The 15814-nt window shown below is 42.4% G+C and overlaps 1 protein-coding gene across 1 annotated transcript in view; it reads right to left on the reverse strand.

Annotated features, from left to right (window-relative positions):
- LOC137532146 (solute carrier family 2, facilitated glucose transporter member 11-like) overlaps positions 1 to 9152 on the reverse strand; it is a 57634-nt gene extending 48482 nt beyond the window's left edge. Inside the window, exons 1-3 of the mRNA XM_068252385.1 lie at positions 9012 to 9152; positions 8652 to 8812; positions 863 to 987 (exon numbers count right to left, since the gene is read on the reverse strand). Coding sequence (XP_068108486.1) covers positions 863 to 987; positions 8652 to 8812; positions 9012 to 9152 — 427 coding nt within the window. The remainder of the gene's footprint in view (positions 1 to 862; positions 988 to 8651; positions 8813 to 9011) is intronic.
- Between the last annotated feature and the right edge of the window lie 6662 nt (positions 9153 to 15814).

Below are 15814 nucleotides of genomic sequence, written 5' to 3' on the forward strand. Positions count from 1 at the left end.
CAGCGCTACTTTGCGCTGAGACGTTATAACGAAAGCATTGTTTGTGGCTGTCGGATCTGCACCGGCTTTGTGCGCCACAATCTCCTTTTGGAGTCAGTCCTCCCCTCCACTATACTAGGGATAGCCTGTTTCCTTGTGCTAGTGCGTGTACCTCCTCCACGTCAGCTCATGCGTTGCATGCTGACTGTGGAGAATACACCACCAAGCCTTACAATGTGTAGGTGAGCTTTCATACTACATGGAAGTGGTAAAATTGGACACTTATAATCCACTTTTGATTGGCCAATTTTACCACTTCCATGTATGAAAGCTCACCTACATCCCACATGGCTCTAAAAAAAACCCTCTACGCTTTCTGGGTAATAAACATTCCAGCGACCTGTCCCAATAACCACACATACCTGAGTCCAACAAGCTTGCCACACAGTTTTACTACTAACCTTCCCTTCCTCTGATACAGGGGACTTTACTTCAGATCAGGTGTTTTTGTGGCTGCACTTGTTATGGGTGTGAGGATCAAGATGGCCACAATTGCTTTATGACCCTTGTAAGATGGGCCCCAAGACCGTGAAGGGCACCAAGGGGAGGAAAGGGAAGGTGTGTGAACATTGGGGGGCCCAATCAAAGTTTGGCTGGGGGGGGGGGGGGGCTGATTAATTGCAGTTATGCCACTGGTTGGCATAATATGCCAGACTTCTCTACCTATACCTGCTCGTCATTAGGCTTCAATCGTTCTACCTGCTGAGCCATGGGATACAGAATGATAAGCTTCCTCTTTACGCGGGAGGAGGGGGGGTACAGTGCATACATGACCCAGAGTTTTTTCTATAAATACAAATTTTATAAAATATCTAAAACAAACCTGTATAAAAACCAGAAAGGAAGCGTCCAACCATAACCATTTCGTAGGATCCAGTTATTTGGCTGAGAGCTACGAGCACAGTGCTGACCACTGGTAAAATAGCAATAGCCAGTTGACATTTCTTCCTGTAGTAGACAAATAGGCATTATGAAATTATTATACTGTACTTACATAGGATAAACTTTTCAGCTAAGGTGAGACTATGGGCAGTCAGAGCTGTAATTATCTAAAATATCATTATGAAACATACCCTATTCTTCAGCCTATAAGACGCACTGGACTATGAGACACGCATAGGTTTAAAGGGCAAAAATCGGGCGGAAAAAAATACTAAACCTGGAGCGTCTATGGTGCAGAGGTGTCTTGTGGATTTTTTTCCCCCCAAACTGTCTTTAAACTACTCTGAACTACACTGACCAGTTGCACTATGCTAATCCCTGCTTTCCCCACCAGCTAAGCTACACAGCACTGCACTACACTACACTGCACTATACTGCACAAAAACTGACACTACAAACACTACACTACACTGCACTACACTAACACGCTACCACTTCAGTACTGAATCTTTCATCTGCATCTGATCCTGCTGCTGCACTCCACTCCCCCTCAGAGTGGTCCATTGCCACCCACCATAGCTAGGTCTCTGATCTGTGAGTGGGCCAATGTTTTCAGGAGGCAGGCTGGAACATTTTTCGGCCCATTTTTCGGCCCACCTGGGACATCTGGCTGCCCACCTGGGACATTGGCTGGGACACAACTGTGCCTGGGACAGGGGACTCTAATTCTTGCACATGGCGCAGATAAACCCTGATGTCTGGTCACTGTATCATAACGGGGCCCATCCCACGCGCATCGATTCTTCGCGGTCCCCCTCTGTAATACATCCGACTGACTAGTTGGGTGGCCACTGCTCATGCGCGGCGCTGGGCGTACGTATCCTCTACTATGCTTCCATGGCTGGAAGCATTCTGCGCATGTGCGGTAGCAATTTTTGCTTACTGCGCGAGGGCAGAGCACTCTTGTCCACGGGAGCACGATAGAGGATGTGTGCAGCATGGGGCCATGCATCCAGTGATGGAGGGGACACAGGAGGAACGACGGAGTGCAAAATGATGGCAAGACATCAGGAAAACGTCAGGGGCCTGGAAGAAGGTAAGTAAATTTTTTTTTTACTTTAGGTTTCCCTCAGGTTTGACTGTATTTGCCACATGCTTTCTTCAGGTGTGTGATGCAGACACCTCTGATGCATGAAAAGATCAGCAGGATTCCAGGCAACTGTTATTGTTTAAAAGGAAATACATTTAGCAGCCTCCATATCCCTCTAAGAAAAGCTGTCCTTTAACCACTTAAGCCCAACTGGACGAATATTCCAGTTGGGCTGAGCACACTCCCGCCACCGGCTGTTAGCCCAGCAATCAATGAATGGGATTATAGATCCGATTCATTGATCGAAGCCCCCCGCAGAAAAACCGACAGCCTCTTAATAGAGGCTGCTGTTTTTCTGATTCACAAAACGTTTCCCATCCTCCTAATGCGTCCTGGAAGCCTGATCGTACACTTCCAGGACTTTTTGACTGTGGCCATCTTGTGGCCAAATAGTAAAACTACACCCACATCTATTTTTTATTTAGCAAATGCATTATTTTACATTTAAAATTAGCTGTTTACCTCTCACACCACAAATTACCCAAATAAAATTTTTAATAAAATTTTTTTAAAAAAATTACAATAAAAAAACAAACAAACAACATAACTAGTTACCTAAGGGTCTGAACTTTTTAAATAAGCATGTCAAAGGAGTATATTAATATATATTTTTTTAATTATGGGCTTGTAAATAGTGATGGACGCAAATTGAAAAAAATGCACATTTATTTCCAAATAAAATATCGGCGCCATACATTGTGATAGGGACATCATTTAAATGGTGTAATAAGCGGGGCAAATGGGCAAATAAAATACATGGGTTTTAATTACGGTAGCATGTATTAATTTCAAACTATAATGGCCAAAAACTGAAAAATAATGATTTTTTTCCATTTCTTTCTAAATATTCCTGTTAAAATGGATTTAGAATAAAATAATTCTTAGCAAAATGTATCACCCAAAGAAAGTCTAATTTGTGGTGGAAAAAACAAGATATAGACCAATTCATTGTGATGAGTAGTGATAAAGTTATTGGCAAATGAATGGGAGGTGAAAGTTGCTCAGATGCAAAAAATAAAAAACCCTTCGGGTTTCAGTGGTTAAAGGAAACCTGACGCAAGAGGTACATGGAGGCTGCCAATATATATTTCCTTTTTAGTTTAAAAAAAAAAAACCTTATTGAGGTGCTGGAATAAAAAACGCCAATGAAACCCACGCAGGGGGGATATTATCACAGCTGTATGACAAACAACAAAGAGGTACAATAGAAAAAGAAAAGGAAAAAGCAGGTCATATTGGTGTAAAAACGCCAGAAACTGACCTGCATAAGCATACAGGCTAAACACAAGATAATGACATTGTCAGGTTCCACCAATCCATAATTATAAAAACGAGATGATGATATCAGATGTTGTGTAGGAGATGTTTATAGGTACCGTCACTGGAAGGACTCAAAACAGATACAAGATTCAAGGGAGCAACGTAATTTTTAACAAATTCAGACTACCCGATAAAGAGATATTATACTTGCTCCAAATCTGCAGATCTTGTATATTTATTTCCTTTTAACCAATACCAGTTGTCTGACATCTAACTTATCTTTCTGGTCAATAGTGTCTAAATCACAATCTGGAACAAGCATGCAGCTAAACTTGCCAGATTTTTGTCAAAAACATCTGATCTGCATGCTTGTTCAGGGTCTATGGCCAGTGGCGTAGCTATGGAGCTATGGGCCCCGATGCAAGTTTTACAATGGGCCAACCCCCCCCCCCCCCCCCCCCCTTTTCCAAGCATTCTATACGTACCACTTGATGCGGCACAGCAAAACCAATCAAGGACAACCACAGTATTAGAGGTGCAAGAAGGGGGTGGGGAACAGCTTGTTAATGATAAATATCATTCAAAGCATCTATAGAAGTGATTATTACAAGCAGAGGACCAATAAACAGCTAATACTTTGGTTGAGAAAGACCCCCATGGGGCTTCTCTGGCCCAAGGGCCCCCGATGAGATTGCTACCTCTGCAACCCCTATTGCTACGCCACTGTCTATGGCTAAACTAGACTAGAGGCAGAGGACTGCCAGGCAGCTGGTATGGTTTAAAATTAAATAAATACGTCAGTCTCTATATCCCTTTCACTTCAGGTGTCCTTTAAACTGCATGGGACTGTGTTCTCTCAGCAAGCCATAAAATGACTTGAAGCGATTTAGGCACCTTTCGCACATAACAGAATTTATGTGCGTTTTCCATTTTTGCTCATTTGCATCATTTGCCATACCTCTCTAATACAAGTCAATGGCATTGCATTTTGGCTTACATGTATGCTTTTATCTATTCTGCACATGTGAATCACATCCATTCCAAATGCAAAAATGTGCATGCCCATGGAAAGTTAATTACATACAATTTCATGTAAGATAACTACATTAGTATGCATGGAAAAAAATCAGAATGTGAAAATTTGCATAAAACGCAAAACCAAAAAAAGAGCGTTGGATGTGAAAAATTGCTTAACGGAAAATTGCAAATACAAAAAAATGTGGCTGGAGATTGCAGTCAGAAATCGCAGGGAGAGGTGTGAAGACAGCCTAAGTCATATGTAGCCCATATGTGGTGTTCAGAAGGAATATTTTATATAAAACGTAATAGAAAAATAAACCTTTTTGTAACTGAGTCTAATGGAATAAAGGTAAACACAACAAAATGAAGAAATATTCCTTTAATAGATTGTTATCATTTTTGCTTTTAGCTACAGCTTGATTTGTTTCAAAATATTAACCACTTCCCTACCACAGGTTGTTTCCCCTTCAAAAGTAGAGCAATTTTCACATCACGCTCCTCCCAATCATTCGCCAATAACTTTTTTGCTACTTACCACACTCAAATGATCTATATATTATTTTTTTCGAGACAAACTAGGCTTTCTTTGGGCATTACTTTTTGCTAAGAATTATTTTATTTTACAGGGAAGAAGAAGAGAAAAATTGCAAAAATTCATAATTTCTCAAGAAGAAGAGAAAAATAGCAAAAATTCATAATTTCTCAGTTTTCAGTCATAGTTTAAAAAATAAAATGTGTTGTAGATAAAAACAGACACATTTGATTTGCCCATTTGTCCCGGTAATTACGTTTAAATTGTGTCTCTAGTACAGCGGTAGGGAACCTTGGCTCTCCAGCTGTGATAAAACTACAAATCCCAGCATGCATTTGCCTCTATTAATCATGACTGTGGCTGTCAGACTCCTGCAATGCATTGTGGGGCTTGTAGTTCCTTAAAGAGGAGCTGTTAGGTATAAGGTCTCAGAGAAAATAAACACATATATCAGTAGCTAAAGATTGGCTGTACTTACATTACATATGCATTTCACTGTCCACGTTTGTACTTCACAGAATTTTTATATAGTATATGCAGAGATTGATGCTCCTGACAGCTCATGGCAGGTTCCATGTTTTTCTGTCAAATGTGTCGTCATGTCCTGCCTGCTTCCTGATCACAGAAAAGCTCGTACTGAATAACACAGTGTGCAGTGAATATTAATGAGCCATGTGGCTAGGAACAATAGCTGACTCCTGCAGTGTACTCTGCCCGGAGATTTATCAGTGCTACGTGCTGGACTGATTACAAGCTGCTGTAACGTCTCATTAGCAGCCGAGGGGAGGGCCCCAGAATGCTTTGCAGTATAGTATGCGGCTTGCGTCCTCTTAGGTCTAACAGCTTTTCTGATACGCACACATCAAAGGTAAGAGAGATTTTTATCTTCACTAATGCCTTTTTGGCTTCCTTCTAAACTGTTTAACACAGGAGAATAGAGGTTTAAATTAGCTTCTGCAGCCTGACAGTTACTCTTTAACAGCTGGAGAGCCAAGGTTCCCTACCCCTGCTCTAGTACAATGTACGGCGATAATATTGTATTTGGAAATAAAGGTGTTTTTCTTTATTAGAACAATAATTACAAGCTTTTATTTAGGAAAGCAACAGTAATATACCCTCATGTAGATTTTTTTGTTTTGTTTTTTTTAAATGATGTAGCTATTCATTTTTTTTTTTTTTTTTTTACAAGTGTTTTATTTTGGTAACTATGGGGTAGGGTAAGAGGGGTTAAAAATAATAATTATGTATTCAATTTGTCTATGTAAAAGTGTATTATGGTGTATTTGGGTGTATTTTACTTTTTGGCCACAAGATGACACTACACTTTATTCCTGTGTGCTGTTACCAGTAGACAGGAACTAGTGGTTTTGCATTAGAGGCTGTCTCTCACTGCTGCAAGCTCTCATTCATCACAAGCACAGTGATCGAGGTTGGGAACAGCTGTTTCCCATACCCCAATCAGGGAAAGCCAGGATTGCTGCGAATGCGGACGGAAATGGAGCAGCGATCGGGAATGGCGGTGTAATGTAAACAGTACGTGTATTTACGTCCCGGATCTGAAAATGGGGTGTATATATACCACGGATCCGGTAGTAGACGTGGTTAATAGAACATCATCTCTTGGAATTGAAAATTCACAGATTGCCAGATTAATGATTGAAAACCAAAAATCAAGATCACAATGAGTTGACGAGCAGGCTAAGGTAAAGTACAAATCATTTTACAGCACAGCTGAAGAGAGAGGTATATGGAGGTTGACATATTTATTTCCTTATAAACAATGCAAATTGCCTGGCTGCTCTGTTGATTCTCTGAGGCCTTGTTCACATTATAAATTGCCAGCACTATCGCAAGCGCAGGCGATTTATAGGGGTTTTTTGAAGTGCTTTTACAAGTGCTCTCTGAGCGATTTTTACTTAGAAAAGCACTTTTCTAAGGGCTTTTGCAGAGCGATGATTTCTTGATGAACTCTTTGAACCGGAAACAAATAAATACAATGTATTTATTCATAAAAGTGCTCTGGAAATCGCAATTTAAATCGCTTTTTCAAGCACTTTGCAATTTCCCTATACTTTGTATTGAATCACAAACGCTCAGAAAATGGTGCAGGAGCCGCGTTTGCGATTCAATAGAAAGCGCATCGCTCATGTGAGAACACTCACATATAGCAATGTTGCACTAGCGATTTTAAGGTGATTTTTAACCACTTAACGACCGCCTAACGCCGATAGGCATCGACAGGTCGCAAGTGGTTTCCCATTCCATGTCAGTTCACGGAGGGTGTCTCCGTGAACAGCCTGGGAGCCTCCGATCGCGGCTCGCAGGCTAAATGTAAACACGCAGGGAAGAAATCCCCGCTGTTTACATCATATGGCACTGCTGCGCAGCAGCGCCGTAAAGGAGATCGGCGATCCCCGGCCTCTGATTGGCCGGGGATCGCCGGCATCTTATAGGCTGAAGCCTATCAGGAAGGAGGGGAGGGAGGGAAGTACAGGGAGGCTGGGAATCGCTGCGGTTGGGGGCTTTAAGGAGCCCCCCCCCGTTACACGCAGCAAGCCGCCGGCGATCAGACCCCCCCAGCAGGACATCCTCCTAGTGGGGAAAAAAGGGGGGAAGTCTGGTCGCCCTGGCTATTACACGATCTGTGCTGTGGGCTGGAGAGCCCACGCAGCACAGATCAGTGCAGCATAGCCTGGTCCTTAAGTGGTTAAAATCGCCAGCGCTTAAAAAAGTGCGAAATCGCTCTTAGTGTGAACAAACCCTTACAGTATTTTAATATATTGGCATTTTTTTCATGTGTGGTGTTCATACTTCTGGCCTGTACATAACAATACGCTCTTTGATTATTATTATTATTATTTTATTATTTAGTATTTATATAGCACCGACATATTACGCAGCGCTGTACAGTGTATATATATATATATATATATATATATATATATATATATCTTGTCACTAACTGTCCCTAAAAGGAGCTCACAATCTAATCCCTACCATTGCCATATGTCTATATTATGTAGTGTAAGTACTGTAGTCTAGGGCCAATTTTTAGAGGGAGCCAATTAACTTATCTGTATGTTTTTGGAATGTGGGAGGAAACCGGAGTGCCCGGAGGAAACCCACGCAGACACGGAGAGAACATACAAACTCTTTGCAGATAGTGCCCTGGCTGAGATTCGAACCAGGGACCCAGCGCTGCAAGGTGAGAGAGCTAACCACTATGCCACCGTGCTGCCCCATTAACTGATTAGAAATAAATAATAATAATTATTATTATCAATCCCTTTTACAGTACCTGGTCAGGAGCAGATCAAAAGTGGTCTGACTGCCATTTTAAAGCTGTACTGAAGATATATTTTTGTGCCTTTGCAGTGTAACAGTCTTGTATAGCTCCCCTCAGTGCTTTCGAGTAACCTCAAAGTATGTCCTAGATTACCAGTGTCCTCCATAGGCTGTCCCCAGCTCTGTAGAGCCAACTGTCATGCATTCCATAACTTCCAGTGCTGTTTTAGTGGCCCCCACCTTTGCATTGTCCCCATTAGTACCACCAACATGTACAGCCTCTGACCTTTCATTAGCCTGAATAGACCGGTGTCCTGTGTTGCTTGTCACGGTAACATAGGTCTATACAGAACCTTATAGTGAACCTGAAAGAACCTGTACTAAATGAAGACTGCTTATATCAGGTATAGTCGCATAAAAGAAGCATAATGGAAGTGGGAAACAGCGCAGTCAAGGCTACTAGAGAAGGTAAACAGAACTTACTTTCCAAATCTTCCTGTCACATATCCAGATATAGCTGAACCTATCAGACCTCCAATGCTGAATACAGATACCACCAAAGACCAGATCAAAGTAAGAGTCCCATCACTTAATGTAGTCTGGTATCTCCTTTCCCAGGTCTCATTGATGAATTGCTTGATGAACTGCAACATGATTGAAAATAGATATTTTTGGTAAAAGTAAAACTTCTAATTAGCGATAAGGGATTTGGCTGATCATGTTTATTGATTCAAATGTGGATAAAAGAAATGTGAACTTATCCTTTGTACATTTAACAAATCAAAAATGTGGACATCAGTAAAATGAAAATTAAATGTGACTCTTTGCTGCTGTTGTACTTACTGGAGATGGGGCATTCAGTACAGACAACTGATAGCCAAACTGAAATGTACTTCCAATGCCCAACACAAAGACCAATAGGAAGAGGCCCCGGTAGTGTACCTGGAACAGTGGCATATAAGAAAGACACCTAAGCCAAGTCATCATATCACAACACTAAACATATTCACAATTAAAGTCATAATCTTACCAATAGTTACTTGATAAGCATTAAATAAAAGGGGGATAAATTCATTTTAACCACTTGAGGACCCACCCTTTACCCCCCCTTAAGGACCAGCGCTGGTTTGATTGATCTGTGCTGGGTGGGCTCTGCAGCCCCCAGCACAGATCAGGGTGCAGGCAGGGAGATCAGATTGCCCCCCTTTTTTCCCCCCTATGGGGATGATGTGCTGGGGGGGTCTGATCTCTCCTGCCTGCTGTGGGTGGCGGGGGGGGCACCTCAAAGCCCCCCTCCGCGGCGAAATTCCCCCCTCCCTCTCCTACCTGCTGCCTCCCCTGGAGATCCGGGCTGCACAGGACGCTATCCGTCCTGTGCAGCCAGTGACAGGACGTCCCCTGTCACATGGCGGCGATCCCCGGCCGCTGATTGGCCGGGGATCGCCGATCTGCCTTACGGCGCTGCTGCGCAGCAGCGCCGTACAAATGTAAACAAAGCGGATTATTTCCGCTTGTGTTTACATCTAGCCTGCGAGCCGCCATCGGCGGCCCGCAGGCTATTCACGGAGCCCCCCGCCGTGATTTGACAGGAAGCAGCCGCTCGTACGAGCGGCTGCTTCCTGATTAATTAGGCTGCAGCTGGCGACGCAGTACTGCGTCGCTGGTCCTGCAGCTGCCACTTTGCCGACGCACGTTATGAGTGTGCGGTCGGCAAGTGGTTAAATAGCCATCATTAAAGTATACCACAACTGACATGTGGCATAATGAGATAGACATGGGTATGTACAGTGCCTAGCACACAAATAACTATGCTGTGTTCCTTTTTTTCTTTCTCTGCCTGAAAGAGGTAAATATCAGGTATGTAAGTGGCTGACTCAGACAGGAAGTGACTACAGTGTGACCCTCACTGATAAGAATTTCCCCCTTTTTTATCTCTTTCTTGCTCTCAGAAGCCTGTTTCTTCTAGGAAAGTGTTTTATAGTTGGAATTTCTTATCAGTGAAGGTCACACTGTAGTCACTTCCTGTCTGAGTCAGGACTGAGTCAGCCACTTACATACCTGATATTTACCTCTTTCAGGCAGAGAAAGAAAAAAAAGGAACACAGCATAGTTATTTGTGTGCTAGGCACTGTACATACCCATGTCTATCTCATTATGCCACATGTCAGTTGTGGTATCCTTTAAGCTTAATCTCCTCTTTAGCCATCTCTTGGTCTTGGTACTTCTGTAGAGGCATCTTATCACCTGCATAGCCAATCCTCCATGTCTTCACTACACTGTTTACTAGTGTTGCATTACAAAGATAGCCACGAGTACATAGCTCCCAACTGTCCCTCTTTTGGAGGGACAGTCCCTCTTTGGGAGCCCTGTCCCTCTTTCTCCCTCATTTGTGCCTCTTTCAGGACTTTGTCCCTCTTTATATGTAAATATATGTATTTCTCTACTAAAAAACGTGTTTGATTGACTCTAAACTTTATTGCCATCCTTTAAATTGTTATATTACTAATTTTAAAATGTTATTATGAAGGAAAATGAACCAGGATAGAAAGGACCAGTGTGGTTTGAATTATAAAACAACATATTTTTCTTATGAAATCTTTATGGTATGCGTGGCTAGGGGTGTGATGGGGCGTGCTAATGGGTGTGACAGGGGCGTGGCTTAAGTGTCCCTCCTTCTCATCTCAAAAAGTTGGGAGGTATGCACAGGTAGATCAAGACTTTCTCCAAAATACATAATACACCATGATTTGCAGAAGAGCAGGCTCATCCACAAAATAACCTAGGCAATTGGCTGAGGCCTAGAGGGCATCAATGGGCCCAGCTGCCACTTCTCCCACATCAACTTACCAAAAAGACTATAGGAGGAAGCAAAGGCTTGTGCCTTGCCTTGGGCCTCACTTCACCTTAATCCTTTTCTGTGTGGAAATACAGAGATGGGCATGGAATGGGCTTGATTCACAAAAGCGTGCTAACTTAATTAGCACGCCTAAAAGCTTTGGGCGTGCTAACTGCAGTGCTAGAGTTAGCACGCTCACAGCTTTTACTCATCGCGCGCAAAGTTTAGCGTTGCTTTGTGCGCCCGAAACGTCGCATGGTGCGACGATTCGGGCGCACCCGGTGCGACGTTATAGGCGCACCCGATGCGCCATTTTCGGCGCACCCGGTGCGATGTTCTCCTCGGAAGGAGGAAGTGTGGTAGTCACATGACACGATGTGGGACACAAGGGGAAGAGACGGAAGCCTGGGTAAGAAGCCCTCCCTCCCTCACCCGCCCACTCAGCTGCAGTTTAGCGTTCCCACATCCCCCCCAGACCCCCACCCCCAATGGAGCATCCCTGCATTCCCCCAGACTCCCACCTCCAGTGGAGCATCCCCACTTCCCCCCAGACTCCCACCCCAGTGGATTTTGGCCCTTAGAACACTGAGTTTCTTCACTAGTGTGAAGAAACGTTCCGTTCTCTCATTTGCTCCCAATGTAGTGCTTCAGCTTTCGTTTCCGGTCCACTGGGCTTAGTGGTCTGGAAAATTTGGTCCTGCAAAAAAGTTGTGGTCCGTTCAGCTGAATGGACAGACCGGATCCATTCAAACGGACGCATGTGAACGATTCCTGAGGTTAACTTTGGATCTGTTCGCATCCGTTCTGTTTGTACAGTATACGTTCCGCGAACAAACCGTTTTTTAAACGCAAGTGTGAACTGGGACTAACTTGTTAAAAGTGACCAAGTAGTGAGCGGCATGTGGAGGCTGCCATTTTTATTGCTCTTTAAATGTTGCAAATTGTCTGTCTGCCCTGCTGATTCTGTCCCTCTAATACTTCTACGTCTTTCACACTATGAATAGAACATTGCAATGCGATGATTCTTCAATCCGACTGCAGCATTTCTGAAAGTCGTATTGTAAATGAACAGTATGATGCGACCATACAGTAAGGTGTACAGTACCACAAAAGTATCCCTCACTGCCAATGTAAGCATGCATGTTATTCTGTAAATGCACTGCATTCACTGGGTTTTCCTGATGGACCCCACCGCATCGAACTGCGATCAATGTAGAAGCCCCTACTAGCACTATCCTCTTTGTATTTGTGTCAAGATGCCGTGATTGAGTCCATTGCAACATGACACAACAGATAAGGGGCTTGATTCACTAAAGCGTGATAACTGCTATCACAGCAGTTATCATGTGATAATATAATATAACAGTTATCACGCTTTAGTGAATCAAGCCCCAAGTGTGAAAAGACCCTGAAAGCACACCTGAAACAAGAGTGATATGGAGACAGACATATTTAAACAATACAGTTGTCTGGCAGTCCTGCTGGTTTCTCTGCCGTTTCATCTGGTGTTTCATCAGTCGTGTTGGTCAGGGCTTGCTATACTAAATTATAGCAAGTCCTGGCAAAGCATCTTTAAAAGTGCAGCCATGGCTCCACATTGCTCCCTTAACAGAGGTTTGCCATTGGTCTGTTAAGGGACCAATGGGGAGCCTTGGCAGAACTTTGAAAGATGCTCTGCTGGGAAGCAGGAGATTTGGGCGCATGAGACAAATGGACAAAAAGGGCGCCCCATTCACTCCCATTATAAATATCGTTTAATGGGCGCCGAACAGGGAAAAAAAGGCGCTGGAGATTATTAACGTTTTAACAAACGGCGCCCGGAGATTTTTAATTTTTTTATAACTATGTTTGTGATGATTTAACTTTACAAAATGAGTCCATGACAAATAACGTTTATAAAGATACTAAATCACTATTTCTAAAACATTTCTAAAACATTATTATCCACCCCAAAAAATTATTTACATTTTTTTATTTAAATGTTTTATTTATTAATGTCTGTAAAACATTATTATCCATAGGGGGTCTTAGGTTTAGGCACCACCAGGGGGGGTCTTAGGTTTAGGCACCGACTGGGGGTCTTAGGTTTAGGTACCAACAGGGGGGTCTCAGGTTTAGGCACCACCAGGGGGGTCTTAGGTTTAGGCACCAACACGGGGGTCTTAGGTTTAGGCACCAACTGGGGGGTCTTAGGTTTAGGCACCAACAGGGGGGTCTTAGGTTTAGGCACCAACTGGGGGTCTTAGGTTTAGGCACCAACAGGGGGGTCTTAGGTTTAGGCACCAATAGGGGGGTCTTAGGTTTAGGCACCAACTGGGGGGGTCTTAGGTTTAGGCACCAACAGGGGGTCTAGGGGTTAGGGATAGGTACAGGGAGGGTTTTTAACAAACGTAAATATAAGTTTCAGTTTACAAACAGGGAAGATTAACGTTTTAAGAATTGCCGATCTCATACACATTATTTAGTGATTTATAAATTCTTAAAACACTATTTGTAAAGAAATTCTACACAATATTTCTATAAACAATAATACTGTTTATCGTTTACACCACGCTCCCTTTTTTCCCGACGCCCTTTTTTGATGTACGCGCTCTGCTGCGTCTGTGTATGCTTTAGTTTAGCCAGTGGCGGTGGTGAGGAGTGACATGCATGGTATTGTTCTTCAGGGATCAATCAGGTATCCAGAGGATATTAGAGATTCTCACAAGACTGTCATAGGCATTCTTGCTTATCCCTATCAGAAACATATGATCTGCATGCCTGTTCAGGGTCTTTGGCTATAAGTATTAAAGACAGAGGACCAGCAAGGACAGCCAGGCAATTTACATTGTTATAATGGAAATAAATATGTCAGCCTCCATATTCCTTTCACGTCAGGTGTGCTTTAAAGCTACGCACCCATAAAAAGTAAGCAGATCAGGTCCTGTGACTGATGTCTGACCACACTGACGGCATGCTTATTTTAAGTGTGTGAGTGAGATATTGCTGAAAAACAACAAGTTCAGCAGGACCACAAGGCCATTGGAATGGTTTAAAAAGAAACCAATATGGCAGCCTTCATAGCACTCTCACTACAAATATAGCTCCATAAGTCCACCATGTGTAACTGGATTTGCTCAAACAGAGTACAAAAATGTTTTACAAATAAGCTATTTATTTCTGGCAATATATCCTCAAATATATTGTACATTGTAAAATCTAATTAGAAATGTAAGAGGGTACTTACTAACTCCGAAAACATGGTAGTAATTGGTTCTGCAGTTGCAGGAGTCGGTCGGTTCTGAGACGGGCAGAAGTTTATTTCCAGCAGTGATATCCCAACTGTACTAGCAATCAGTAGGAATGGTGGTGATGGAGGTCCTGCTCGGCTCTGGGGAAGCTGACCCTGACTAGTGAGGCCACTCGGATGACAAGGATTTAACTACTGATGAAATTGCAAGGAAAGAGGGAGAGAGGCTTGGTGTATGACAAAACATTAACGACCATTACACAGAACATTTCATCAGATCAGTGGACCTGAAATTTTGCAAAGTAAGTACAGTGATGCACAGTCTTAGATCTGCTGTCCATACCTAAACAGTAGCCAATATTACACCATAGGTGTTGTGCAGTACAACTATATGCTACTTTACACGCCCTCTCTATAAATGCCTTCCGGAAAACGCTTTCCTCAATGTCAATATAGCAGAATGGAAAATAATAAAATATTAGGACACAGGTGTTGGCAGCTGCTGATGCAGTGTCATTTTTAATTTTTCTATTTGTTTATTCATTTACACTTACCCGTAATTTCCATAATTTCCGTGTAAAACAAGAAGTTACGATTTCCGTTTTCCATAATTCCGATAAAATTACAGAATTACAAATGAAACACAAAATTACGATTTAACACAAAATATGACAAAAATTACGAATTACAAAATTCCAAATTACGCTTCTTCTGATAATTACAATATTGTGTCGTAATTGCAAATTTCATGTTGTAATTGTGAAAACGCAAAATTTCAGCTCATCCCTCCTCTGGAGCTCTGACAGAGTGACCATCGGGTTCTTGGTCACTTCCCTGACTAAGGCCCTTCTCCCCCGATAGCTCAGTTTAGATGACTGGCCACCAGCTCTAGGAAGAGTCCTGCTAGTTTTGAACTTCTTCCATTTACGAATGATGGGGGCCACTGTGCTAATTGGGGCCTTCAAAGCAGCAGAAATGTTTCTGTAACCTTCCAAGGTTTGTGCCTTGAGACAATCCTGTCTCTGCAGTCTACAGACAATTCCTTTGACTTCATGCTTGGTTTGTGCTTTGACATGAATTGTCAACTGTGGGACCTTACTTAGACAGGTGTGTACCTTTCCCAATCATGTCCAATCAACTGAATTTACCACAGATGGACTCCAATTAAGCTGCAAAAACATCTCAAGGATAATCAGAGGGAAAAAGGATGCACCATAACTCAATTTTAAGCTTCATGGCACCGGCTGTAAATACTTATGTACATGGGCTTCCTCAATTTTTTTTTTATATAAATTTGCAAAAATCTCGAATACATTTTTTCATGTTGTCATTATGGGACGTTGTGTGTAGAATTCGGAGGGAAAAAAATAATTTAATCTCTTTTGAAATTAGGCTGTAACATAACTAAATGTGAAAAAAAAGATGCACTATGAATATTTTCCAGAGGAAAGGACACTAGACACCATCACTTTGGAGATGTCAAAAAATGTGTCTCACTAGATATTTCTCAAGGTGGCCACACAATACATTATTTTTTTAATTTGAGAATTAAGATTCTTGTAGGTAACTTTTGAAAAATAC

The sequence above is a fragment of the Hyperolius riggenbachi genome, chromosome 1, assembly GCF_040937935.1.
Source record: "Hyperolius riggenbachi isolate aHypRig1 chromosome 1, aHypRig1.pri, whole genome shotgun sequence".
In the NCBI taxonomy this organism is placed as follows: domain Eukaryota; kingdom Metazoa; phylum Chordata; class Amphibia; order Anura; family Hyperoliidae; genus Hyperolius; species Hyperolius riggenbachi.